This window comes from Bidens hawaiensis, unplaced genomic scaffold, assembly GCF_021521415.1.
Source record: "Bidens hawaiensis isolate Kalapana, Puna unplaced genomic scaffold, B.hawaiensis_p1.1 tig00012182_1, whole genome shotgun sequence".
Classification (NCBI taxonomy): Eukaryota; Viridiplantae; Streptophyta; class Magnoliopsida; order Asterales; family Asteraceae; genus Bidens; species Bidens hawaiensis.
This window is the reverse complement of record NW_027491980.1, coordinates 739,000-762,294: the sequence shown is the minus strand read 5'-3', so window position 1 is coordinate 762,294 and position 23,295 is coordinate 739,000. Positions and strand designations below refer to the sequence as shown.

The 23,295-nt window shown below is 36.5% G+C and overlaps 1 protein-coding gene and 1 pseudogene across 1 annotated transcript; both read right to left on the bottom strand.

The window, feature by feature from the left end:
* Window positions 1–12,280: 12,280 nt before the first annotated feature.
* LOC143540195 (ethylene-responsive transcription factor TINY pseudogene) lies at window positions 12,281–12,886 on the bottom strand (annotated as a pseudogene).
* A 5,792-nt stretch (window positions 12,887–18,678) lies between these two features.
* LOC143540227 (aquaporin TIP2-1) lies at window positions 18,679–19,888 on the bottom strand. The gene is made up of 3 exons (XM_077033348.1): window positions 19,701–19,888; window positions 19,366–19,616; window positions 18,679–19,157 (listed from the first exon to the last, which is right to left on the bottom strand). The coding sequence occupies exons 1-3, from the start codon at window positions 19,825–19,827 to the stop codon at window positions 18,789–18,791; spliced, it is 747 nt and encodes a 248-aa protein (XP_076889463.1). The 5' UTR covers window positions 19,828–19,888; the 3' UTR covers window positions 18,679–18,788.
* Between the last annotated feature and the right edge of the window lie 3,407 nt (window positions 19,889–23,295).

The window sequence follows — 23,295 nt, the reverse complement described above, 5'->3', positions numbered from 1 at the left end:
TCTTCAAAAGGGTTTTTCGGATAAGTATGGAGATCGTTCCGGAGTTGTGTCATGGAGTTTTGATGCTGAAAAGAACATGTGGTGGGTTAAACGGAAGTCCGGGACCACTGAGTACTATAATAAGATGAAAGACTTTGGCTCTTGGACTAAAGTGGATCTCAGTGATTTGATAAACTCCCCATTCCACAATCCGACAAATGATAAACGTGATAGGGATTTCTGGAACTTTTTGAGAAATCAAGTTGATCAAGGCTTTCCAAAGATGCCAACTGCAGATTCGTTCTTGAAGAAAGCGAAGGGGGTCGTGGATCCAAAGATAGGAAAGACTATGGTCAGTGTCATGTGGCCTGCTACAAAGAAAGTCACTCGTATTCCTGTGCCTAAAGCTATTCCAGATGGTACTCTGGATAATATGAGATTCTGGATGTATGACAGTGAAACTGCTACCGTGGTTGTTCGTCTGCAGAAGGGCAAAGGGTAGTATAGATTTGTTGACCCACAAGATCTGCTGAAGCTTGAAGAGAAAGACATCAAGACACTCAGTGCATTTCAGATAATTGCCGACCCAATTTTTTAACCGGCTGCAAAAGAATATCCGGCCGGGAGATGAAATTATTTTTCAAGTCTACTACTTCGTAAGAAGAACCTTTGCTATGTTTAACAGAAAATTGATCCAACCTTGGAAAGTGATAGATATACTGATTCTGTGTTCTTAACTAGTGAAGTTATTAGGCCTAAAAGACATTAGAACAGTCATTGTATGTCATGGTAGCTTTTTATGGTGCGTAAAAGTAGAAGTGATACTAACTAAATCTACTCGATTTTACGTGGAAACTCCTTAAGAGTTGTGCATGTCTTCATATATATCGTTCCGAATGATAGGCAGAAAAGCGATTACCCAGTCATACACGAGCCCGTGAGTGTTCTGATTTCCGTGATTATAGCGTGTCAAGACACTGCAGTGATCCAGATTCGGGACTTGCAGTTGTTTACTACTTTGAAGTTTGAAAAAAAAATGTGAGTTATTGAGACATTCTAGAGTACTTACTAGTTAATCAAGATGCAACAAAGAGTACGGGAAGAAGAGACTAGAGATCGAAGAGTACTTACTAGTTAATCAGACACTACGGGTCGAGGTCAACTCGGGGTGACTTGGGGAAAGCCAAATACGCTTTGAGAATAGATAGGAGGCATCATAATCTCTGAGTTGTTGCCCACTTAAGTTTTGAGCTTAATTGAACCTAACCCGTATCACAGAAACAATGAAAACCATTCTAAGTCATTTACCTGCTTACAACCTGTTTCTTTATGTCATAATACAGCTAAACACGGATCTGTGTGACAGTCACGTAATAAGTATGATTCCTGTTCGGATCTTTTCTAAAACATGGTAGTCCCTGTCGAGACTGAAATTTGATCCCGTGTACTTTAATTTTTCAAATTTTCGTTACTTTTGTAGTTGTTTGATTTTATACCTGGTTACTTGGTCTTGATCGTATCATTTATCTCTTTAAAGGATGTTTTTAAAACTTAATTGCAAATTGTTCAAAGTATGGGGTTGTTTTGAAAAATTTTAATATCAGCGAAGTTGTGTATAACTTCGCCTGCAATAGTCGCCGGTACATCTGTGATCCTATATAAAGAAGTTTTTAGGTCAAACATGTTCATTATTTCAAAAACCTCAGCGAACTTATTCTTTCCTGTCAACCGGCGAACTTATCATATTATCGTTCGATTCAATCTGTGTTCATTCTTTCTCGATTTCATTGTCGATTGAAGGTCTGTAGGGTTTATAGTTTCATATAATCATTGTTTTTGAGGTTAATCATCGGTCGTTTCGACTCGATTATCGACCTCGTCTTTCGAACCTTAACACCCGATTTTCAAACTTACTTTCACGTGATAGTAAACATATTAATCGTCCAAATCGACTCAAAATCTTGTGTTAACTGGCCGAAATCTTCAAAATTGTCCAAATCGATTCGATTGAACAGCCTTAACTGTCGCCGTTTCATATTCGGCGAAGTTACAGTTTAGGCGAAGTTATCCGTAACTTCGCCTGAGGTTTAACTTCGCCTGATAATAGTTTTTGAAACAGTTTATGAGGCGATGTTGTGGTTAGGCGAAGTTCTCATTAACTTCGCCTGGACCTTTTTACTTAACAGTTAACAGACGAAGTTCAAGTTGAAGCGAAGTTGTTTCCCAACTTCGCCCCACCTTTAACTTCGCCTGTACAGAATAGATCACAACTTCGCTCATGGTAACAGGAGAACTGGTGATTTGCTTTGACGTTTATATAACTTAGCCTGTTTGTTGCAGATATGGCTGCTGTAGCTGGAGCAGGTGGTGCAGGCGGTGATGACGGAGGTGATAACCAAAGACAGTTCTTCCCGGGTCACAACATGTATATAACATTAGACCCGGAGGCGAGCGGAGTTGATGATTTCCGCGAAATCATCACGTTTCTGTTACGCTCGCGTATATTCCACGCGATCACTACAACATTGCCGATATCCTTGCCCAACATTGAGGATTTTTGGCAGACCGTGGAATATGACTGTAGAGTCGAGCCCCCGGTGATGCGTGCAACAGTCAACAATCAGATTGTTCAGTTCTCTTCTGAATAAATCCGGGCGGCTTTACGGTTTGGAAATGAGACAAGGGATGACCCGACAGAGTTTGTGGCTCCTTTCCGTGATGGAGTGTTTTTGAGGATGGGATACTCTGGTCCCTTGGGGGATACGCAGAGAAAGAAAGGGTTTTTGCTTGACCAGTGGCGCTTTCTCATGCATGTCATGATTGTATGCATGTCAGGGAGAAAGGCTGGCACTGATGGCATGGGCGCGACCATGCAGTCGGCGATGACTGCTCTAACTTACAACAAGCGATACAGCTTTAGTCAGATGGTCTTCTATGAGATTGATCGTCAGAGAAGGGCGATGGCGCGTGAGAGATTCATCATGTATCCAAGATTCCTACAAATGATCTTGAATCATGTAGCTCCAACGCTACCTCAGCGCCGTCCGATCAGATACGTTGAAAGTGTGAATAAACGGATCTTAGCCCAATGTAGATCTTCGAGTGCGAGGAGCAAACCTGAGCTCCGTCCTCGCCATACTCCACTGTTTGGGTACTTAATCAACCCAGGGTATGTGCCTGCTCGTGGGGACGAGTTTCGGGACCCGGCACCACAACAGGCAGGAGCACCTCAAGTTATACCTGCTGCACCTGTTGTGTCACCGGAGGAGAACGTGGACCTTGATGCTGAGTTTGGAGGTCAAGGCTACTTTGATATGGAACGGGTGGACCCTGGAGAGTATGTGCAAGTCTCGGTTGAGAGGGTGTCGACTGTGAATGTTACTAGGACAGCTGCTACGGTGGCTGCTTCTGATTCTAATGATGAAGTGGCTGAGGCAAGAAGGATTATGGTAACTAGAGAAAGACTACATGGGAAGAGAAAGAGAACTGATGATGACAGCGAGTCAGACTGTGAGGAAGAGGTACAACAGTTAATACGCAGATCAAGAAGGGAACGGATAGGTGCAGGTTCTAGAGCTGGTCAGAGCTCGAGGGTGGTACGTTTCACCCCACCCGCACTATCCAGTATGACAATGGTTCCCTCAACATTACAGGTTACAAGACCAAGCGCTACGGATGTTCCCGTGGTGGCTACCTCATCTACATTTGGCCTCCCACTCACTACTTTCCAACTATCGGCTCCTGAGATTGTCTCGTTGCCGCCTCCAACTCTTACTCCAACGGAGGTCGTGGCACGCTTTATTGAGTCGACTGTTGTGGCCACTGCAGGGTTATCGGTGACAATACCACCTGCGGTTACGTCTATTTCTACTTCTGAGGTCCCGGTGACATCAGAAATCCCTCCTTGGTATACTCAAGATATATCACATATGAGGTTCGATTTCGATGCAACCTTATCAGAATCTGAACGAATAGCAACACTTGAACGGGCCGTGGCAGAACAATCAAGGATAAATCTTATCCAGACCCAGGCTATTCAACGCCTAGTTGCAGAGAATCAGATGCAGTCGTCCCTGCTGGTAGAACATGGAAAAATCATAGATGCTCTGAAGGAGTTCTTGGCATCTCAGGGGGAGACGAGCTGTAAAGGCGATGAGTTGAGGACCAAGAGACGAAATGATAGAGACGATGATCCCAATGCGTCGAAAGATGCAGGTGGTGAGTTGCCAAGAACTGATCAAGCTCTTGGAACTTCCACAACTCAGGGGGAGTCGACAACTGCAGCTGGTGATGATGATGTGGTGGTAGTGGACGTAGAGGAAATGGATGATGAGTTGGTTGGTGATGATGATGTACTACCGAGTGATGAGATAGAGAAGATTGGTGAAGAGATAGTTATTGATAATGAGATTGAAGAGGGAGAGATAGTAGAGGAGAATGTGGAGCATGAGATACCAGAAGTAGATAAGGCAGATATGAGTCAACAGATTGGAAGTGATGAGACGGAATGGGAAGAGCAGCCTAGATGGAAAGAAGGCTACGCTCAGTGGTTCGTCAAAACGAAGAAACCGCGGTCCCTACTATGTTTAAGAAGACTTACAACATTAGAGGCTATGCTGAATTGAGAAAAGGGATTATTTGCTGGATATACGATGAGCAGTTGAGGCTCTTTGTTATTAAGAGGTATGATGGTGTTCAGTACTTCAAAAGACTTTTGAGATCGTTGAATACACTGCCAGAATGTGAAGTGAAAGACTTAGCCAGATTGGGATTGATAAACCGAAGTGATGATAATATGGCTAGAGTTATTGGGAAGATTGTTTGGAAGGAAAGTATAAAAGAGAAGAAGTTTGAGCTGTTGAAACCACAAAAGGGAAAACTTATCGAAGACAAAGATCGTGGATTGAGAGCAGATGGTAAACCTTGGATGATTATGAAGTATAAGCCGATCCGGTGCCTTAAAGAAGTGCCGATGAAACAGATGCCCAAGGATGTGCTCAAAGATCTAAAGTGGTGGTATGTTGATTGTGAAACAGCTGAAGCAGTGATGGAAGACGAAGATGAACAAGAGCTGCTAAGAGTTTATGATCTGATGCATCTAGTGAACTTGTCGCAAGTTGATCTGCAGGTGCTGAATGAGAAGAAAATCTTTTAAATTCCTGCTTGGAAAGACGAAGCGAAGAAATATCAAAGAATTGTATCAGTTTGTGTACGCGAAGGAGTTCATGCTTGAAGATGAAGATGCAAGGTCGTTGAAGATTACAAGACACGTGTTTGAAGATAAAGAGTTGAAGCTACTGCCAAGGGGGAGTCTGTTGGTGCAAGATGTCAGTAGTTCAGTGTCAAGTGTCTGTAATCGTGTTAGTTAGATTTATGTTTTGTATGTAAGCGAAGTTGCTAACAAGTTCGCTGATATGGGAGAACTTGTTAGACAAGCGAAGTTAGGGACAACTTCGCCTGAACATGCCAGGCGAAGTTGTCGTGTCTATATAAGCTGTTTAGGTTACGGATTCAAAAAAGAGGCGAACGTATTCAGTTTATTATTCAGAGAACGAGTTAGAGAGAGTCTGTATTTGGTGATCTTTGTATCACGTGTTTACGGTTGCAATATAACGTGTTTGTGTTTATTGTAACGTGTTTAATCGTATCGTCTTCTACGCTCGTAACGTCTTACGTAGGGATTCCGCACCTACGTAGAACGCGATATCTCGTGTAGATCCGGCTGGGAACCTACAGTTTGAAAGACGCTGACATCGATTATATGGAGCATGATTGAGAACCAAGCTACAAACCAAGGGGGAGATTGTTGGGCCTATTATTTGGTTTGTACTTAGTATGTTAGTATTGAGCTTGAGTGGTTAGTTCCATATATATATAGAATGCATTGTATAGGGTTGGGTTGTTGTAGTTCATTCACGTGTGGTTTTGGCCGTCTAAGGGTTATCATAGACGAGTATTGTACTGTTAGTGCTTAAGCACCCGACGTTAATATTAACGTGTGTTTTGAAGCCATTTGTGTGTTTTACGTGTTTATGTTTGTTAGTGTTCTTGAATCATCTAATGTTGGATTTCCGCTCCAACACCTAGATTGTTGATATCATATTTGTAGTGATCCAGATTCGGGACTTACACTAAATGAGTTTTCCATACAAATCTCGAGCTCAGGCTCGACAACTAAACAAGCTTGGTTTGAGACTCGGGCTCGGATCGAGCTCGAAAAAGTCTGGCTTCTTTCAAACCTTTTATCAATCCAAACTTGCGAACAGCCCGGTTTATTTGTACCCTTAACATTTTGTAAGTAAAAAAAATGTAATCCCATAGCTTAAAGAATAAAGACAACCCAAATGATAGGATATGTGAGTCAACCTTTTAAAAATTTTAACACTCAAATTTAGGTCACTAAACTCTATATACAACTCTACTCTTTTAAAAATCCTATTTGATCATCCATTCTTTTTATTTGATATTAAAGCTCATAATTAATTTATGAATGGGTTGAATTTCATTGACATTGAATTAGCATGACATACTTTATAAACTATCAAGAAGTTATGATGTTGAATTCAAAATTATTGGACTTGACAAATCAACATAACAAATTAACCATTGCCTTTATAGCACAATTCAAAACTATTTTTTAGAAAAGACTAGCGACAATTGTTGGTGAATAATCACATATAACAGGAGAGAAGGAAGACGATAAAAAATTTCTTATATATCATATTTAAAGCAAGTGGTACAAGTGTCTATATTATCAAATTTAAATACACATGATTCTCTCATTTCTCAAAATTTAAATTTACTTATATGATTGTTTTAACCTATTTTATGTGATAATTTCAAATGTATAAAATGAAACTTGCATAATGCTTAGTTAGAACTTAGAAGGCTAAATTTGTCTCCAATCATATTATCTAATGGAATTAGTTTATATATTTCACTAAACATTTTTGTATAAATCAGATCATAGTATTCTATCTCATCTTTTCTCTTCTCTTCTCGCTCACTCTTTTTCCTTCACATCTTCCGCCCTAAATTGCCTATGATGAAAGGTTCTCTCTCCTCTCCTTCTTCTCCATCATGTTACCAAAATTACTTAGAGATTATACTCCAATAACAAGGATTGGAGATACCTGAAGAGGTATGTACCCGCCTCAACAACGAGTAAAGGCGGGTCAACCCACAAAGATACAGAAGTGACTTGAAATCAAGACATTATGAAGGCACAAAACCAAAACCTACACGCATGCGCCCAAGCACCACAGATGCTCGCGCATGCGCCCAGGCATCATATGCCCAGACACCTTACACGCATGCGCTCAAGCATCATGTGCCCAGGCACCACAGATGCTCGCGCATGCGCCCAGGCATCATATGCCCAGGCACCTTACACGCATGCGCTCAAGCATCATGTGCCCAGGCACCACAGATGCTCGCGCATGCGCCCAGGCATCATATGCCCAGGCACCTTACACGCATGCGCTCAAGCATCATGTGCCCAAGCACCACAGATGCTCGCGCATGCGCCCAGGCATCATATGCCCAGGCACCACAGATGCTCACGCATCACCTATGCTCGTGCATATCACACCTGCGCATGAAATATCTGCGCGTGAGAATAAAGAGAAGACCTCGCGCGTCCTCAGGATAGGCGCGTATTACACGTGTACACAATCAACCTCATCCTTATCCAAATTAGGATAAGGATAACCCTGATTGTACTCGTCAGCAACCTTCCAGAAGGTATCCGTTAGAGGATAAGAATATGCTGATGCTGACAGCTACCAATGAAAGGTGGACAGCTCAGCGCAACCCATGTGCCACCATGTGACTGCACATGGGTCAGGTAAATACCTGAGTCAGAGGATAATCATTGAAATGTACCAGGTGTCCCAAGGACACGTGGCGCGAAGCAATATGAGGAGGCCCAAAGGGCCCTAACAGAATCTGAGCCCAATCATTGGAAAACCCTAGCACTATAAATACCACACCATTCCCACCAGGAAAGGTACACAGACTATTACACAGTATTACACATATTACTACACTATATCAAGTACTATCAAGCAATACTAAGCTGTACTAGGCTATTACATACTCAGATTATCTATCCTCCTACAAACTCTTATTCTCACACCGGAGGGTTACCCCAAAGAGGACCCCTCTGTCCCTTTCTGAGGGGTAAGTTCACGGTGTTGTTCGTTTTGTAGGTGGAAGATCTCGAGCTCCGGAAGATCATCGGTGAAATCGCATAATCACACCCGAGGAAAGTAGATCTGTTACCAGCGTGCAGATCCACGTTTCTTCAATACCCTTCGTACCATAAGTGTTATATATGTTTTAAAAAAAATGATAAATGAGTGTCAGTTGAACCAAGATGGTCGGTTTTGATTCATACTTAACAAGTACTTGTTTTTATTTACTGGTTTGGGTATGCTGGTACCAATTTCACTACACACTGTCTATAGGTATAAAATTTTAATAAAACTTTTATCTTTTGTCCTAGAAATGCGAACACTCGCCTAAAAGTCACAACATCTGAAGAGTTGTGAAATAATGGTAAAATTGTTTTTTTTCTTTTATGTTGCAAGTCATAATATGAATTGCGTGTGTTTTTGTTTCTTTTTTAACGTGAATCCAAGACTTTTCAATTCTTTGATGTTTTAAAGCCTTTGTTTTTGCCAATGGGCCACCAATCTCATACGTATGCATGGCATTAGTTGCATTAATAACAAACCGAGAATATATATTTGATTCATTTTGATTCATACTCAACCCATTTGTAATACCACCATTGCCGTCTTTATCTAGCTAAACAGTCTTTCTAAATCCGTCACTGCTGATTTTAATACGCACTTAAATTCGTTAGTTTGATTGTATGCAATTGACATTTCTAATCAACGTTTGTCTTGTTGTACCCGACCACTTAATGAAACCATTTCTTTTCAATCCATCGATCTTTGAGTTGTCTGATTTGCTTTCAACCTCCCATCATTAAGAATCTTAATAATTAATTTATATAACTTTTAACATTAAAAGTCGATTTCATAATTGAGACAAAATTAAAGAACCCGGAAAGGATGACACTACACAAAGTTTCAAACACAATTTGTATTTTTCTTAATGAGGTTGACTAATCATTAATTACCATTAATTTAGAATAAGCAATAAGTGTTTTTTACTTTCTATATTTTTTTTCCTGGGCTTCTTAATTTTGCCTTCAATTTTTCATGATGATTTACTCGCTGTTTACTATGATTGTTCTGGGCGTTCATGATGATTTATGGGAAAAATTCTCAAAATATCATATACATTCTAAATATGTCATCTCAAAATTTAAATTCAATATTTGTTCTTTTACTATCAAGTCGTCGCTTCTATGTTAGGAGTTCGAGACGACACTTTTTTTAACTCGTTGCTCTCTGCCATGTTAGCTCAAAACTCGTCGTCTCACCGTCATGTTAGCTCAAAACTAGTTGCTTCCCGCCATATTAGCTCAAAATTCGTCGTCTCCTCGCCATGTTAGCTTAAAAATTAAATTTAATAAATCTTGTTATTTAAAAAATTATATCTAAACAAGGTACATATAAAATGATTCTGATTGTGACATGAGTTTTCTTAATCGTATTATTCTTATCCAAAATTCAATATACAAGAATTTAAACCAATAACATTAAAAAAATTTTAATAATTTTTTTAATTAATTAGGATCCATGTTTGTAGTTTAGATAAGCTAGAATTTTTTTTTTGCTAACATGGTGGGGAGATAACGAGTTTTGAGCTAACATGACGGGGAGAATGGGTTTAAGCTAACATGGCGGGGAGGCATCAGGTTTTGAGCTAACATGATAGGGAGACGATGAGTCAATAAGCATGCCTTCTCAAACTTCTAATGTAAAGGTGACAACGAGTTAGAAAGGGGACAAAGATGGAATTTGAATTTAAAGAGATATTTAGAATCTCTCTCTTAAAATGAGATATTGTGGGAATTTCCCCTGATTTATGATGGCTGTTAATATTTGTTTAAGACGATGGTTTCGTCAGCTTTTTCACAAATACATGTTTTCGTTTTTATTTTAGATTAGACTTGTTTGAGTAAATACCCATTGATTGTGTAATCCGTGGTTGTTATTGACTTATTGGATTTTTACATATTACCGATAGATTTAACAAGATAGCAATAGCAATATGTCAAAACTTGTTATAAGTAATTTATACGAGAGCAACATGCTGGTGAATGGTGATTGTATATTTTAAGTCCTATCAATGCCATTTTACTTCAACCAGATTACTTAAAACCAAATAAAAAATTAAAATAAACATTAATACGATATATGAGGTATCAAGTATATGTTCATTCATAGCTATCATGATTTGGGGACCGAGGAATCTCTGTGGCTCTAGCATGCGAAGCCTTAGACCATTGGGGGTTCCAAGGGTTTGGAGCAGTATCGGGTGCGGTGGAAGGGATTAGTAGTAGTACCAAGCTCAGTTATAACACCGTGTCTAAGTTAAGCTACTACATAAAACACATTGCGTTTATTCAATATAAACCGCAGGTCAAGATCTTTTCGAATTTGTTGCTAGATTTTAATTTTCTTGATAAGAGAACATTGGGCGTGCTTACCACTTAACTCTTAAAACACAAGACACGCTAATTGTTTTTCAGGATTTTATTCGAATTCAATACAACTTGTCATTAATTTCTAAATGACAACATGAACTTGTCATATAAGAAAAACAATATTTTGTATAATTTTCAATGCATATCCATTGTTTATGTTTATTCATTCTTCGCTTAAATAACTTATAATTTTCAATACATGTTTGCTTGATTAAACTTAAACGAGCATAACCTTTTTAGTCTTCATTTTTGTTTACAGCCATCAAAACCAACAATATTTTTCCTTTCCGTTTCTAAAAAAAGAATTCTTCTCGATACATAAGCTAATATTTTATAAACAAAATTTTTTATATCAAATTTAAAGTGTCATGCAATATTCATCTATAATATATATAAATGAAACCCTTAGAATCCTACGTGTCGCGATGTGGTCGCTTCCCCCTTTTATGGAAGACACCAGATTGCTTGATTTTTAAATGGATGCCTCTCATTGATTTAACCCAAATTCATGGGTATGGGTTTTACCAAAACAAGATAACTCTTAAACGGGTTATAACATCTCATTAAATTAAAAATTAATCTTACCAATTATTTGATATGAAAATCCTATAAATAGAGATATACTAAAATTTAATATCCAATTTAAAAAGAAAAGAATATTATTTATAATTAATAAACAATTTTATAGTAAAAAACATAAGCAGGTCATGGGTCACAAAATCCAGATAACTTTTAAACGGGTTATAACATATCATTTATTTATGAAACTCTTTCATCATCAAACCTTAAGTATATTATTAGCTTTCTTACAATAAAGAAAATTTAATCCAAAAAATAAATCTTAAAAAACAAATAATGTAAAACAATCATTCTCTCAAGCCATCAGATTGCTTTATTCGTAAATGAAGGCTTGTCACGCATTTGACCAGAATTCACAGGTAAAGGTTTCACCAAACTCAGATAGCTCTTAAACGGGTTATAGCATCTCATTATATTAAAAATTAATCTCATCAAATATTTGATATGAAAATCCTATAAAATAGGGATATACTAAAAATTAATATACTATTTTATTTAAAAAAGATATTATTTATAATTAAGAAACAATTTTATATTAAAGAAAATAAACAGGTAATTGGTATCACTAAACTTAGATAGTTTTTAAACCAGATTATAACATATCATTTATTTGTGAAATCATTCTATTATCAAACCTCAAGTATATTAATTATTAACTTTCTTACAATAAATAAAATTAAAATCCAAATATATATATTAAAAACGAATATGTAAAACAACCCCCGTAATATGGGTGTGGGGAGGGGATCTAGTATTTCATATGGTAAGACATATTTTCTTTTTCTCTTTTAAACAAATCTCATCGTCAATATTGATTTTCTTAAAACCTTGAGGTTTTTTATCTAGGAACGTGCTTAGAAATACGGTAATGAAAAGAAAGATATACAATATTACAATTATCTTCTCACTAATATTATTAGAAGGATGATAAATATAATTAATTAAAAAACGGTAAATATACAACCACAAATCTATAATCCATAACTACAATGCATCAAGTTTACGTTAAAGGAATCATTATTTTTTTACAAAAATATATAGATAATTATTTTTCATAAACTACATTTTCCCTTATTTAAAAAATAAAATATATGTGCTTTAACAATCCCAAACCAACGTATGAAAACATGAATCTTTGACCACCTTGTCTTATAAGTCCGCCGGAAAACCACCAATTTCCGCCACCGTCCACGACGGATACACCCATGCATCACCCGAGTCAACCACCGTAGTAGGTTTGGTCAACTCCAAACTCTCTATACTCGGCAACTCAATAATCTCATCCAGCTCAACACCAGAGCTTACAGAACCATGTTCACCAGCAGGAAAGATATTATAACCATTCCCAGTCACTGACTGGTGAACATGATTTTGGCATGCAAATTCTTGCATGGTCGCCGCCTTGGCAGCAGCAGCTTGCACGTCCCGTGGGGAACCAGACACGGGACGTGGCAAGACGTCCTTTAGTTCAGGGAAGTTGAGTGCTGCTGAACTTCCCTTGATGGTCAAGGCGGCGACGTCATGAGCTCTGGCAGCCATCTCAGGTGTTGAGAAGCTGCCTAGCCATATACAGGATTTTGTGCGAGGTTGTCATATTTCTGACACCCATTTGCCCCAACTGCGCATTCGAACTCCATGGTACACTGGAGGACGAGGACGCTTCTTCTTCATAGGGTTTGGGTCGGTTCGATCGGTTTGTGCCATTGGTGGCCGGAGTGAGGGTTGAAAGGAGTGATTATATATAAGATGCAAATTTAATGAAGTGGCCGTTGGTGCTTATATTTACCGTTAATGGTGACATTTAACCTACCGGAAATACTTGTTCTTGTCATGATTAGTTTATGTTATAATATGTTAATAATAGTATTTATTTTATTAAGTTATGATAGAAAAGTTTTTCCTATAATCTAAATAGGATTGCACATGATTTGTAACAGTATAAATTCGAACTTGGATTTTAAATTGGGTATATTGGTTCCTATTAATTCCAACTATCGTGTTTTGGTCACTATCGGTTCTAACTAACGAATTGGCTGCTGATTGTCCCAACTTTTAATGTATTTGTTCCTAACGGTCCGCGACTACCAGAATCCTAACGTCGTTAGTTTCATGTCGCCGGAAAAACGTTTTTGGCCGGAAAACTCAATTTTTTTCCCCGAAAACTCAACATTTTCGTCCCAAACATCTTGGTAACTTTGTCTTGGGCCTTTAGAAGCCTTATCTAGTAAATGCCTCAATTATTGAGGTCGTCGAAAACCCTAGAATCATCGTCTGAATCGGTTGATGGTGCTCAAGTGGTGGTAGTTGGTTGGCGGTGAGTCAATTGGTGGTGGTTGCGGTGTTCCGGTGGTGTTTTCCGGCAACAAATTTGACTTTTCCGACCAAAAACGTTTTTCCGTGACCTGAAACTAACGGCGTTAGGATTCTGTTAGTCGCGGACCATTAGGAACAAATACATTAAAAGTTGGGATTGTCAGTAGCCAATTCATTAGTTGGGACCGTCAGTGACCAAAAGACAATAGTTGGGATTAATAAAAACCAATATACCTTTAAAATTAGCTAGTTTTTGACCCGCGCTTTGCCGCGGAGACGTAAACTCGGGAGAAGATAACCAATGCTGAAACGTTAACAACCTCATGTTAAAACGTTAAAGACATTCTTTAGATTAACGAAAAGTAACAAAATGCTTTAAACACCTCATTGAAGCTATAAACATTTTGTTAACAAACAACTCGTTGAAGCTCTAAATACTACACAAAATTCCGTTTTTCGGGATTAAGTAGTCGCATATGAAGAACTACCTATTTGAATAAGATAATGTAGTATTCACTATTCAGTTTACGGCTTGGTACAAAGTCGACCTTGTACCAAGCTGTAAATCACCACCGCCATCGTCATTGCAAACAAACTCATGGCGGTTGGCTGGTAGTCAAGTCGTTGTAAGAATCCATTAGAACTGTGTTGCATGAAGAACGATCGGAACGCTGGAGTCGAAAAGTGCAAATCTTTTGTCAGATAATTAGACAAAGGTATAGAACAAAAAGAAAGGATATTAACAAACATGTTGCAAAATGACCATGTAAAAACAAAGCATAAGCTATTTGTACATCTTGCAAAGTTATATTGGACAATTGATAAATAGTGTTTAATGTGAGTGTATGAAATATTGGTTTTTAATTTATATATATAATAATAAAAGCCTAACTGATTTTTAAAATAATGTACTATGTTTATGTATGTTGATCACATAAACTATTAGAAAACTGATTTATTTGCGACGCAAAATCACGCCGAAAATACGTCACAAACTAACAATCCTGAGTTTCTGGCGTAACATGCATGTCGGAAAAACTCTCATCAGAAATTTCTTTGTAACACAAAAGAATCGGTTTATGAAAGATGATTTAAAATAGTGTATCAATGTTTTGAAGATAATAAAAGATAGTTATGAAAGATGATATGAAATATCGATTGCTTAAACATTATCGATATTTATTATCGATATTTTGTGTTACACTTAAAACAGTAATTTATTCAATAAGTTTTAAGTGTTTATACAATTATAGGGTTCTTAATTGAGATTATTTACTATGATTATATTAACTTTGTGAATAAAATAACATTTTGTATACTAATAGACATGGTAATGACCAATCGAAAACGTAATGTTGGTGCCTATAAAATAAATAATATTGAAAAAATGAGTATTCATTGGATTTTCAACGTCCTTACATAAATATCACTTAAAAGAGGACAAATTCTAACATGACATGAAAATAGTTATGTTTGGGTTAGCAAATTAATCCATTTAAAAAATGTCATTAACCTGTTTAGTTAAATTGGTCAACCCTTTTAGATAAACAGGTTAAACATATCGTTTGCAGTCACGCAATTTTAAGTATATGTATGCTAAGTAAATATTTCTAACAAAAATAAAAAATACGAGTCGTATTCTGATCTAACAGTTCAATCCGCCAACTAGCAAGCTTGGAGAATTGAGTTGGGCTGTAGTTTATTGTATTGCAGTTGTCATTTTGTTTTCTAATGCATTTGTTTGGCGAGTACGTGTTTATCTAAACAATTTGCATATTGACTATTGAAACAACTTTGGTTAGGATACTCGGTACTATCATAGTAACCTAAGGTACACAAGGCACTCGCTTAGATCAATGCAACCGAACGCATGCGTACCGCCTTCAATCAATCAATCAAACAAACCGAGTAAAAGTCTCATCAATCAATCAAACACAAGGCTATATGCACATAAGGTATGCATACTTCCTTGCGTCCATTTAGGTGCTCTGGTCAAATTTCAGCATGATTCTAAAACAGATTTGAAATAGCTAAAAGCAACATAAAACATCAAAAAATGACCTTAAACCATCCTAAAGTTCAAGCTTGAGTAGTTAATAATTTTTTAACTTCAAGTTTAGCTTGTTTTTATTTTGTTAAATATTGAATTATTTTAGATATATAGATATAATTATTTACATAATTTTGTAATTATAGTTTTAAACATTATAATAAAATAAACACTATTTAGTTACTTTAATTATAAGTTTATAACTATGCATAATACTTCATTAAGTAATGCTATATTTATACTTATATAAATAACATACTTGTCTAGGCTTACAAGCAGTTAACTAGAGGTGAGTAAATGGGTTTTACCCGCAATACCAGACATGGATCTGATTAATGGTATTCTTAGGACCCGAGAATCGATCCTATTGTATTATAACCGGGTCTGGTCTATTCGGATCTTACGGGTCTTACCTGGTTTATGCCCACCCCTAATTTACTAATTGACATTCGACAATTACAAATCACATTGATAATTCTCAACCTAAACTAAAACTAATAATATATAATTAAAAATATATATATGAAACAAATCAAATAAAATAATAACTCTAATAAAAAATAATAGCAAATACTAATCAAACAAAATGATAACCATGTAGAATAATAAAAAGAACTAGATATTCTCAAGCTCGGTAAATGAAACTTAGTCCCAAGCTTGTTTATTAAATGAACTTCAATTTAGGTTTGAGCCAGTTTAAACCCTTCTAGTTTAAAGCTTTTCACAAGCCAATCTCAATTAGCTAGCCCCGCTCGTTTACATCCGTGGTCGTAAGGTATGCACAAAACCCTTCATTTTCAATCATTATTAGTATCATCTAAACAAATTTATTCCGTGGTGTTCAAGGAATTATTCTTGCTATAAGTTGCTGTACAGCTGTGAGAAAATGCGGGCGCCGTATAAGAATATAATGTACAATAGTTGGCAATATGGACATATCGGTTCATGTTCAGGTTGATCTGTTTTCACTGCTTGCTTATATCAAATTATTTCTAATTTAAACAGATTTTTGAATTTTACGCATTTGACTGCAAGTAGTAACCGGGTCGACCCTTGATTTGCCCATTAATTTTTACTATATATGGTTTCAGTTATGTTATGGGAGGGGCTGTAAACGAATTGAATGAGCACGAACAAGGTTGTTCATGTTCGTTTGTTAAGGAACTAATATGTTCACGAACACTTATCGAACGAGTTTTTATGTTCATGTTCTTTCATTAAGGAAATTAATGTGTTCACGAAAGGTTCACAAACACAAACGACGATAAATAAAATCGACAAAGCCTAGAGATTAAGATCGATGTATGTATTCATCAATGTGAATAATGAGAAAGGAAATGGAAACAATGCAAAAATAATGCGAAAATATGGTTTCCTATTTTATGTTATGTTATAAATTGAAAAATATAAAATGTTTAGATAAAATAAATAAATGTACAAAAACTTTCATGAACAGCATATACAAATGAACATGAACACATTATCGAATGTTCACAAACACAATTGAATGAACGAAGGCTCTGTTCCGCTGTTCGTGTTCGTTTGTTTAACTAATCGAACGAAATTTCTTGTTCATGTTCGTTCATTTGTTAAACGAACGAACATAAACGAACTTCCTGCCGAACAGTTCACGAACTGTTTGCTAAACTTTTGGTTTGTTTACAGCCCTTTGTGTTTTATTTTAATAAAAATGTGTAACCCTTTCACCATTAATCTCCAACATGCTTTCTTTGTTGGGATGCGAAATCAGGGGTAATATGTATCAATAATTCAATATTTGATTCCTTTTTTTGATTAATTGCATGTTATTCCTTTCTGATATAGTTTACTTTCAATGGTTAGGTTTCCAGTTTCATCTGTTTAATGTTTTTGTGAAGGTAACTCTTGGTTTGTTTAATACAGACACCAAATTTGCTTTGGTGAAAACATATATTTTCTTATTTGGTGAAAAGTATCTACTTTTGTATGTTTGTAACATAATTTTCAAATTGTTTAATATTTTGACCTGTTTGCGACTAAATGCACAAATGTGGCATCATTTTGTATAATTCCTTTTATTGAATAGATTGGGGCTGATTAGGCTCGGATTATATCTGATTGTTAACTTTAAGCATGCCTTTGTTTGCTTAGTTAACGCCTTCTATGGAATAGATTGAACAATGTTTATCTATGTGGATGTGTAGTTTTGTGTTTTGCTTTGAGATTGAAAAACACCTTTATGATGCGATCTTTTGGAGCTTTGGTTCATCTTGATCCAAGGGTGCGATGTTGATGTGTATAATTAGCTACTTGGGAAGCACAAAAGTTATTTTCTCAGATTATGGGTAAATTTAAAGTGGACCTCAAATTTAATTCATAGTTTTATTACTCATGTGATTTTCGAATATTCTTCGTTTAAATTTTTTCATAATTGGGTGCAAGTTATTGCGTTGTAATTGGTTGTTGGATGTTATGCACTAAACAGCTAACACTTTATATTGTATATTTAGCTATGTTTTATTATATGTTATGAACAAACTTGGGAAGTTTTTAACTACTTTGCCCACTAATCTTACCATTTTTCCAGATACAAGGAGTGATATATCAACAAAGGCGGCCAAACATCCTGCAATCAAGACCTTCAACTGCTTGGTTTGAGATGATGGCAGGGAATGGGTGTGCAGTGTAATATGTACTCTAGCAAGATTCATTTAAAGTTCATTGCTAAAGGGTCATATTGCAAGTTAGGTTACTATTTTGTGACAATTTTTATTAGTATTTTTTTGAGATAATGGTCGTATTATAACTTGGTTTTTGTTAGTGATACATCTAATGCATTTATACTTGTCCCGCCGCAACGCGCGGATACGAATACTAGTTTATATTATTATCATGCATATTTCTTTTCATATTATGATGTCAGGGGTCAACAAAACGTTACAAGATATAAGATTATAATCACATGAATTGATTATTACAAATGGGCCCGGCCACTTCATTCATTTTGAAAATAATCAAACAAATGGATCCAACAAAGCAAATGGGCCCACCACTACCCATATTTCAAATCAACTCAAAGGCTTGAATAGTGGAACACTTATGAATCAATGAATCACACAGAATTTAGAAAGCATGACAACAAAAAACCAAAATCCAATCATTTTCCATAAATTAAAAATAAATAGAAAAAAGAAAGAAAAACAAATGAATTGTTTTCCTTCCTTTTATTACAATCACAAATCGAACTTGGTTCACACCAAACATTTAAAAATCGCTTGAAAGGGGAGCATGTTCATGGCACATAAACACATTGGGGTAAATGACTCCGGCTAAGCCACCACCAATGAGAGGTCCAACCCAGTAGATCCAATGGCCAGAGAAATCTCCACTAGCCACAGCAGGCCCGAAGGATCGGGCTGGGTTCATTGACCCACCAGAGAATGGGCCTGCAGCCAAAATGTTGGCACCAACAATGAGACCGATGGCAAGGGGTGCGATTGTGCCCAATGCGCCTTTCTTGGGGTCACAAGCAGTGGCGTATACAGTGTACACCAAGGCAAATGTGATTATGATCTCCATCACGACTCCTTGGATCGCTCCGACACCTGCGGCTACTTCGTGGATAGGCACAGCCTGAAGGAAAAAAACGCACAATATAAGTATATATGCACAATGTACAACCTAATGTGGGCTTTAAAATTTTAAAAATATTAATTTGGGTTTAGGAATCACTTTTTTTAATTAAAGCTATGAATAATCATTTTAATAATAGTTTAATAATTATATTTACTTTATTAATTATCTACATGACTATTAATGGGCCCGGCCCAACATCACTTACGAGGCCTCCAGTAACATAGCTAAGAAGGTAGCACGCGACAGTCGAGCCAATGAGTTGGGCAATCCAATAAAGGACACCAGTTAGAATCGTGATCTGACCACCAACAGCCAATCCAAAGGTGACAGCTGGATTGACATGGCCACCGGAGATGTTGGCAGCGATGGAGACAGCAACAAAGAGTGCAAGTCCATGACACACCGCCACAGCCACTAGACCGGGCGGATCAAGGGCCGCGTCCGAAGTCAACTTGGCTACACATTAACAAAATTAACAAATTAAATACAACAATGTAAAATTTGCATGGGAAATTGTTTAATAAGGGAAATACTAGATACCGTAAGCAATAGCCGAGCCGACACCCGCGAAGACGAATAGGAGGGTGGAGATGAACTCGGCAATGTAGGCTTTGATGGAGGTCAAGCTAAAGGAATCATCAAAGCGACCAAATGCAATTCCAGGCATTTTTGTGTCAAATAAATAAATAATTAATTAAAAGAAATGGAGAGTGAGGGAGATATGAGGAGAATTGGAGTAGTGCTTTTGCAAGTGACACTAAAGCCCCTTATATAATGAAAATTTTCAATTATAATAATGATAGTTTTGAAGGACAAAAATTAAATAAATATATTACATAATATTTAAAAATAATTAAGATAGGTTTGGTTTCTGAATTATCAATAATTCAATATCATTTATTATTATTATTATTATTATTATTATTATTATTTTCAACATTATTCAGAATATTTGATGAACAAACAGTAATCAAATTATTATGACATAAGGATGTGCTAGTAGTGGAGATTTTTTTTTTCACAAAGGTCGGTTTTTTTAATGATCGGATGTCTCTTAATTAACTTGACTTCTAGATTTTCGTTTCAGGTTGGGTTAAGTCACATTACTAATAATAATATGTCGTGGTAAGCTATACTAAGAGTTACGATAAGATTTTGGAGATAATCATAGACTACGAAAATGAATACAACGCCTAATAGTCATTTAGAAAAATTCGCTACATTTTCTCTTTTAGCTTTTGAGTCAATATGTGCATACTTGTTTTATGAATGCATTATGTATACTCCGTTTTAAGTAACTTTACAAGTCTTAGGGTCGGTCGAAAAACTATAATATATGTTACATGTAAAACAAAAAGTTAAAGAAGTGGTTAACCCTTGGTCTTATATACTAGGTCAAGCCAAGTATGCTAGATTATTGCATTATTGTTCATATAAAAAGGTTGGATAATAGAGGTTTGTAGATAAAAAGGAATATAATGTTGTCTATGCAAATATGTAGGGGTGGGATCCTTCCTTGCTGTCCATAACATGCTTATTATGTGGAAGTGTCTAGAACTCATTTGAATTATGCATGTCTTATTATGTTTGTCCTTTCAATCTCTCAATGGATATTATTATTATTATTATTATTATTATTATTATTATTATGTTATAAGCTTAAAATGAAGATATAGATTTATAAATAATAAACGAAGTGTTAGACATATTATGGTTTGTGAGATGATCATGAATGTGATGATTTTGGTGTGAAATTTGTTCGGACCACTTGGGAGTAGCCAGAGACTTATTGCATGAGTCTGTTTCAATGATGAGAATGTTAGGAAGACTGGAAGAGAGTGGCACACAATGGAAAGAACCAATACGCTCGCACAAATGAATATCGTAGAAACTGAAAATAAATGATAAATACGGCCCAAGCATTTTTACATGGTCCAGTCATGGTTGAGGACCTCCAACCACGTGCTGCAATTAGGTTATTTCATTATATTCAGTCATAAAGATTACAGTTATATAGCAGTTGTACTTATAAAATATAGACTAATGTTAATTACTTAGGGAATAAGAAACGTAAACATGGTCCAAGCCTAACGCCTTCACAAAACCAAATAGTCTAAAGTCCTGCTAAAATCCGCAAATGAAGACAACCCACTCTCCAACCTTAGTTCTCGGTTTTTTTACCGCTATCGGATGATTGGTCAAATCCTTCGTTGTCTTGTGTTTCATTATTGCCGGAATCATCGGGTTCTTTGTTCTCTTGTGTTTCATTATTGCCGAAATCATCGGGTTCTTTGTTCTCTTATGTTTCATTAGCGTCAAAATTATCGGATTCTTGTCATTGCCCTTAGGAGTTGTATTAGTTATTAAAAATATTAATAAAATAAAATATTATATTTTACTTTTTCTTATTAGTAGGCCCTTGTGGTAGAGTGATTAAAGGTGTGTAAAAGGAGAACACAATGAACAACTTTGGGCCATTGTCCACCGACCATCTCCAATAAAATGATTAGACTTTAGCTTGTATTGTCCTGCTTCGGAGTGGTTTTATTTGGCTTCATGTAAATTATTGCTTGTTTATTTATTTACTTATTTTAATTAACTTATTGAAAAATACTTTTGTCAATAAAATAGTTCTATATAACTAAAGTATTGTATAAGAGAAGAAAAAAGAAAGAGAGAGAGAAATAAAACTAATGTTTTAAAATCAAAACATTAAATATATTATTATTTACCAAGTTATCAAATTTGAATGATTTAAAATTACAGAAAAATATGGTGTAAAGGTATAAATTTAGGGCAATAAGCCTTCTGGGGTAGCTCATCGGTTATGACAATGAACATAAGAACTAGACTTTTTTCTGGAGGATGTCAATTCGAATCCATGCCAAAACATGGGTTTTATCCTAGCTGCGTTGCAACAGAGGGTTTCGATTTTTGTGACGGCGTAACTGATGTCAAGTGACGTCAAGAGAGAAGGTTCCTCTGAAGACGTGGGAAGCAGGGGTTATGCTCTTCAGTAGAAACTCTTTGGGGATTCCAAATCGAGGTCAGCCGCAAACCGACCCATGACCATCCAATTATACAGTCTCATACCGGGACTGTCAATGTTATGAAAAAAATATTGTATTTAGGCCCTTATGGGTTAGGGCTAATGGCAATGTATGTAAGAGTTGGGGTACATAAGTACATTTTTAGAACTGAGCTCTAAGCTTAGCCCAATACAGGTCCATAAGAAGCCCAAAATATGGTTCAACTTATTGAAAGAAAGAATTATAGTAAATAATACAACTTATCTATCGTTTTACATAGAGAGAGGGGTATAATTTATTATTCTTTTCTATTAATGATTATTTAATGTAAACTAATTAAATATGAAAACCATATAAAAATACGAAAGGATAATAATCATATTAAAACATGGACTATATATATAAACACGAGACGAAAATTATAGATTTTGGAATTTGGATTGGGTAATATTAGGGGTGTCAATAACGTCGGTTGATGATTTTGCAGGTTGTATTACAACCTTTATTCGTGTAGAAAACATTAACTCTAATCCGCACATACTTAAAAGTGTGAAGCATGAATGCGGCACAACTACCTAAGAGTGTCAAACGGGTTGGCGTGTAATAACCAAGTTGTAAAAGTATTTATGACTTATGAGATTGGGGGGTTGTGGAAAATGGGTTAACAGGCCATAAACGGATTAGTGGGTCCACCTATTTAACATAAACACATGACCACTTGTTTAAATGGTTAGATATGCTATCCCAAAGTATGGGAAGTTTTGATGCGGCTCAAGTGAAAGAAATATCACCGATTCGTGTGGTCCCTACACCAACCTTCGTCAGATCAAACATCAAGGGTTCCTAGCGATTATGAGAATCTGAGTGTGGTGTTGTCGGAAAGGTATGTGGAGACTGGAGTGGACAAGTGAAATAGGAAAAGCGAAGGGTGGGCCCCACAGACTACAATGCTGGCTCATCATGCATGGGGAGGGTTCGTGTCCCCACTATGGGTGGAACTCATTGTTGGAGAGCGTATGGTTCGGCGTACCATTGGCAGCATGGCCGATGTGCACTGAGCAACAAATTAATGTGTGTGAGATGGTGGTGGAGTTGGGATTGGCGGT

Excerpts from the sequence above, each read along its gene's own strand:
- LOC143540227 (XM_077033348.1), bottom strand. The coding sequence starts at position 19,827 with ATGCCTGGAATTGCATTTGGTCGCTTTGATGATTCCTTTAGCTTGACC. Across the intron at positions 19,617-19,700 it reads CGGCTCGGCTATTGCTTACG|CCAAGTTGACTTCGGACGCG; the intron begins GTATCTAGTATT and ends GTTAATGTGTAG. Across the intron at positions 19,158-19,365 it reads GCTATGTTACTGGAGGCCTC|GCTGTGCCTATCCACGAAGT; the intron begins GTAAGTGATGTT and ends TTTTTCCTTCAG.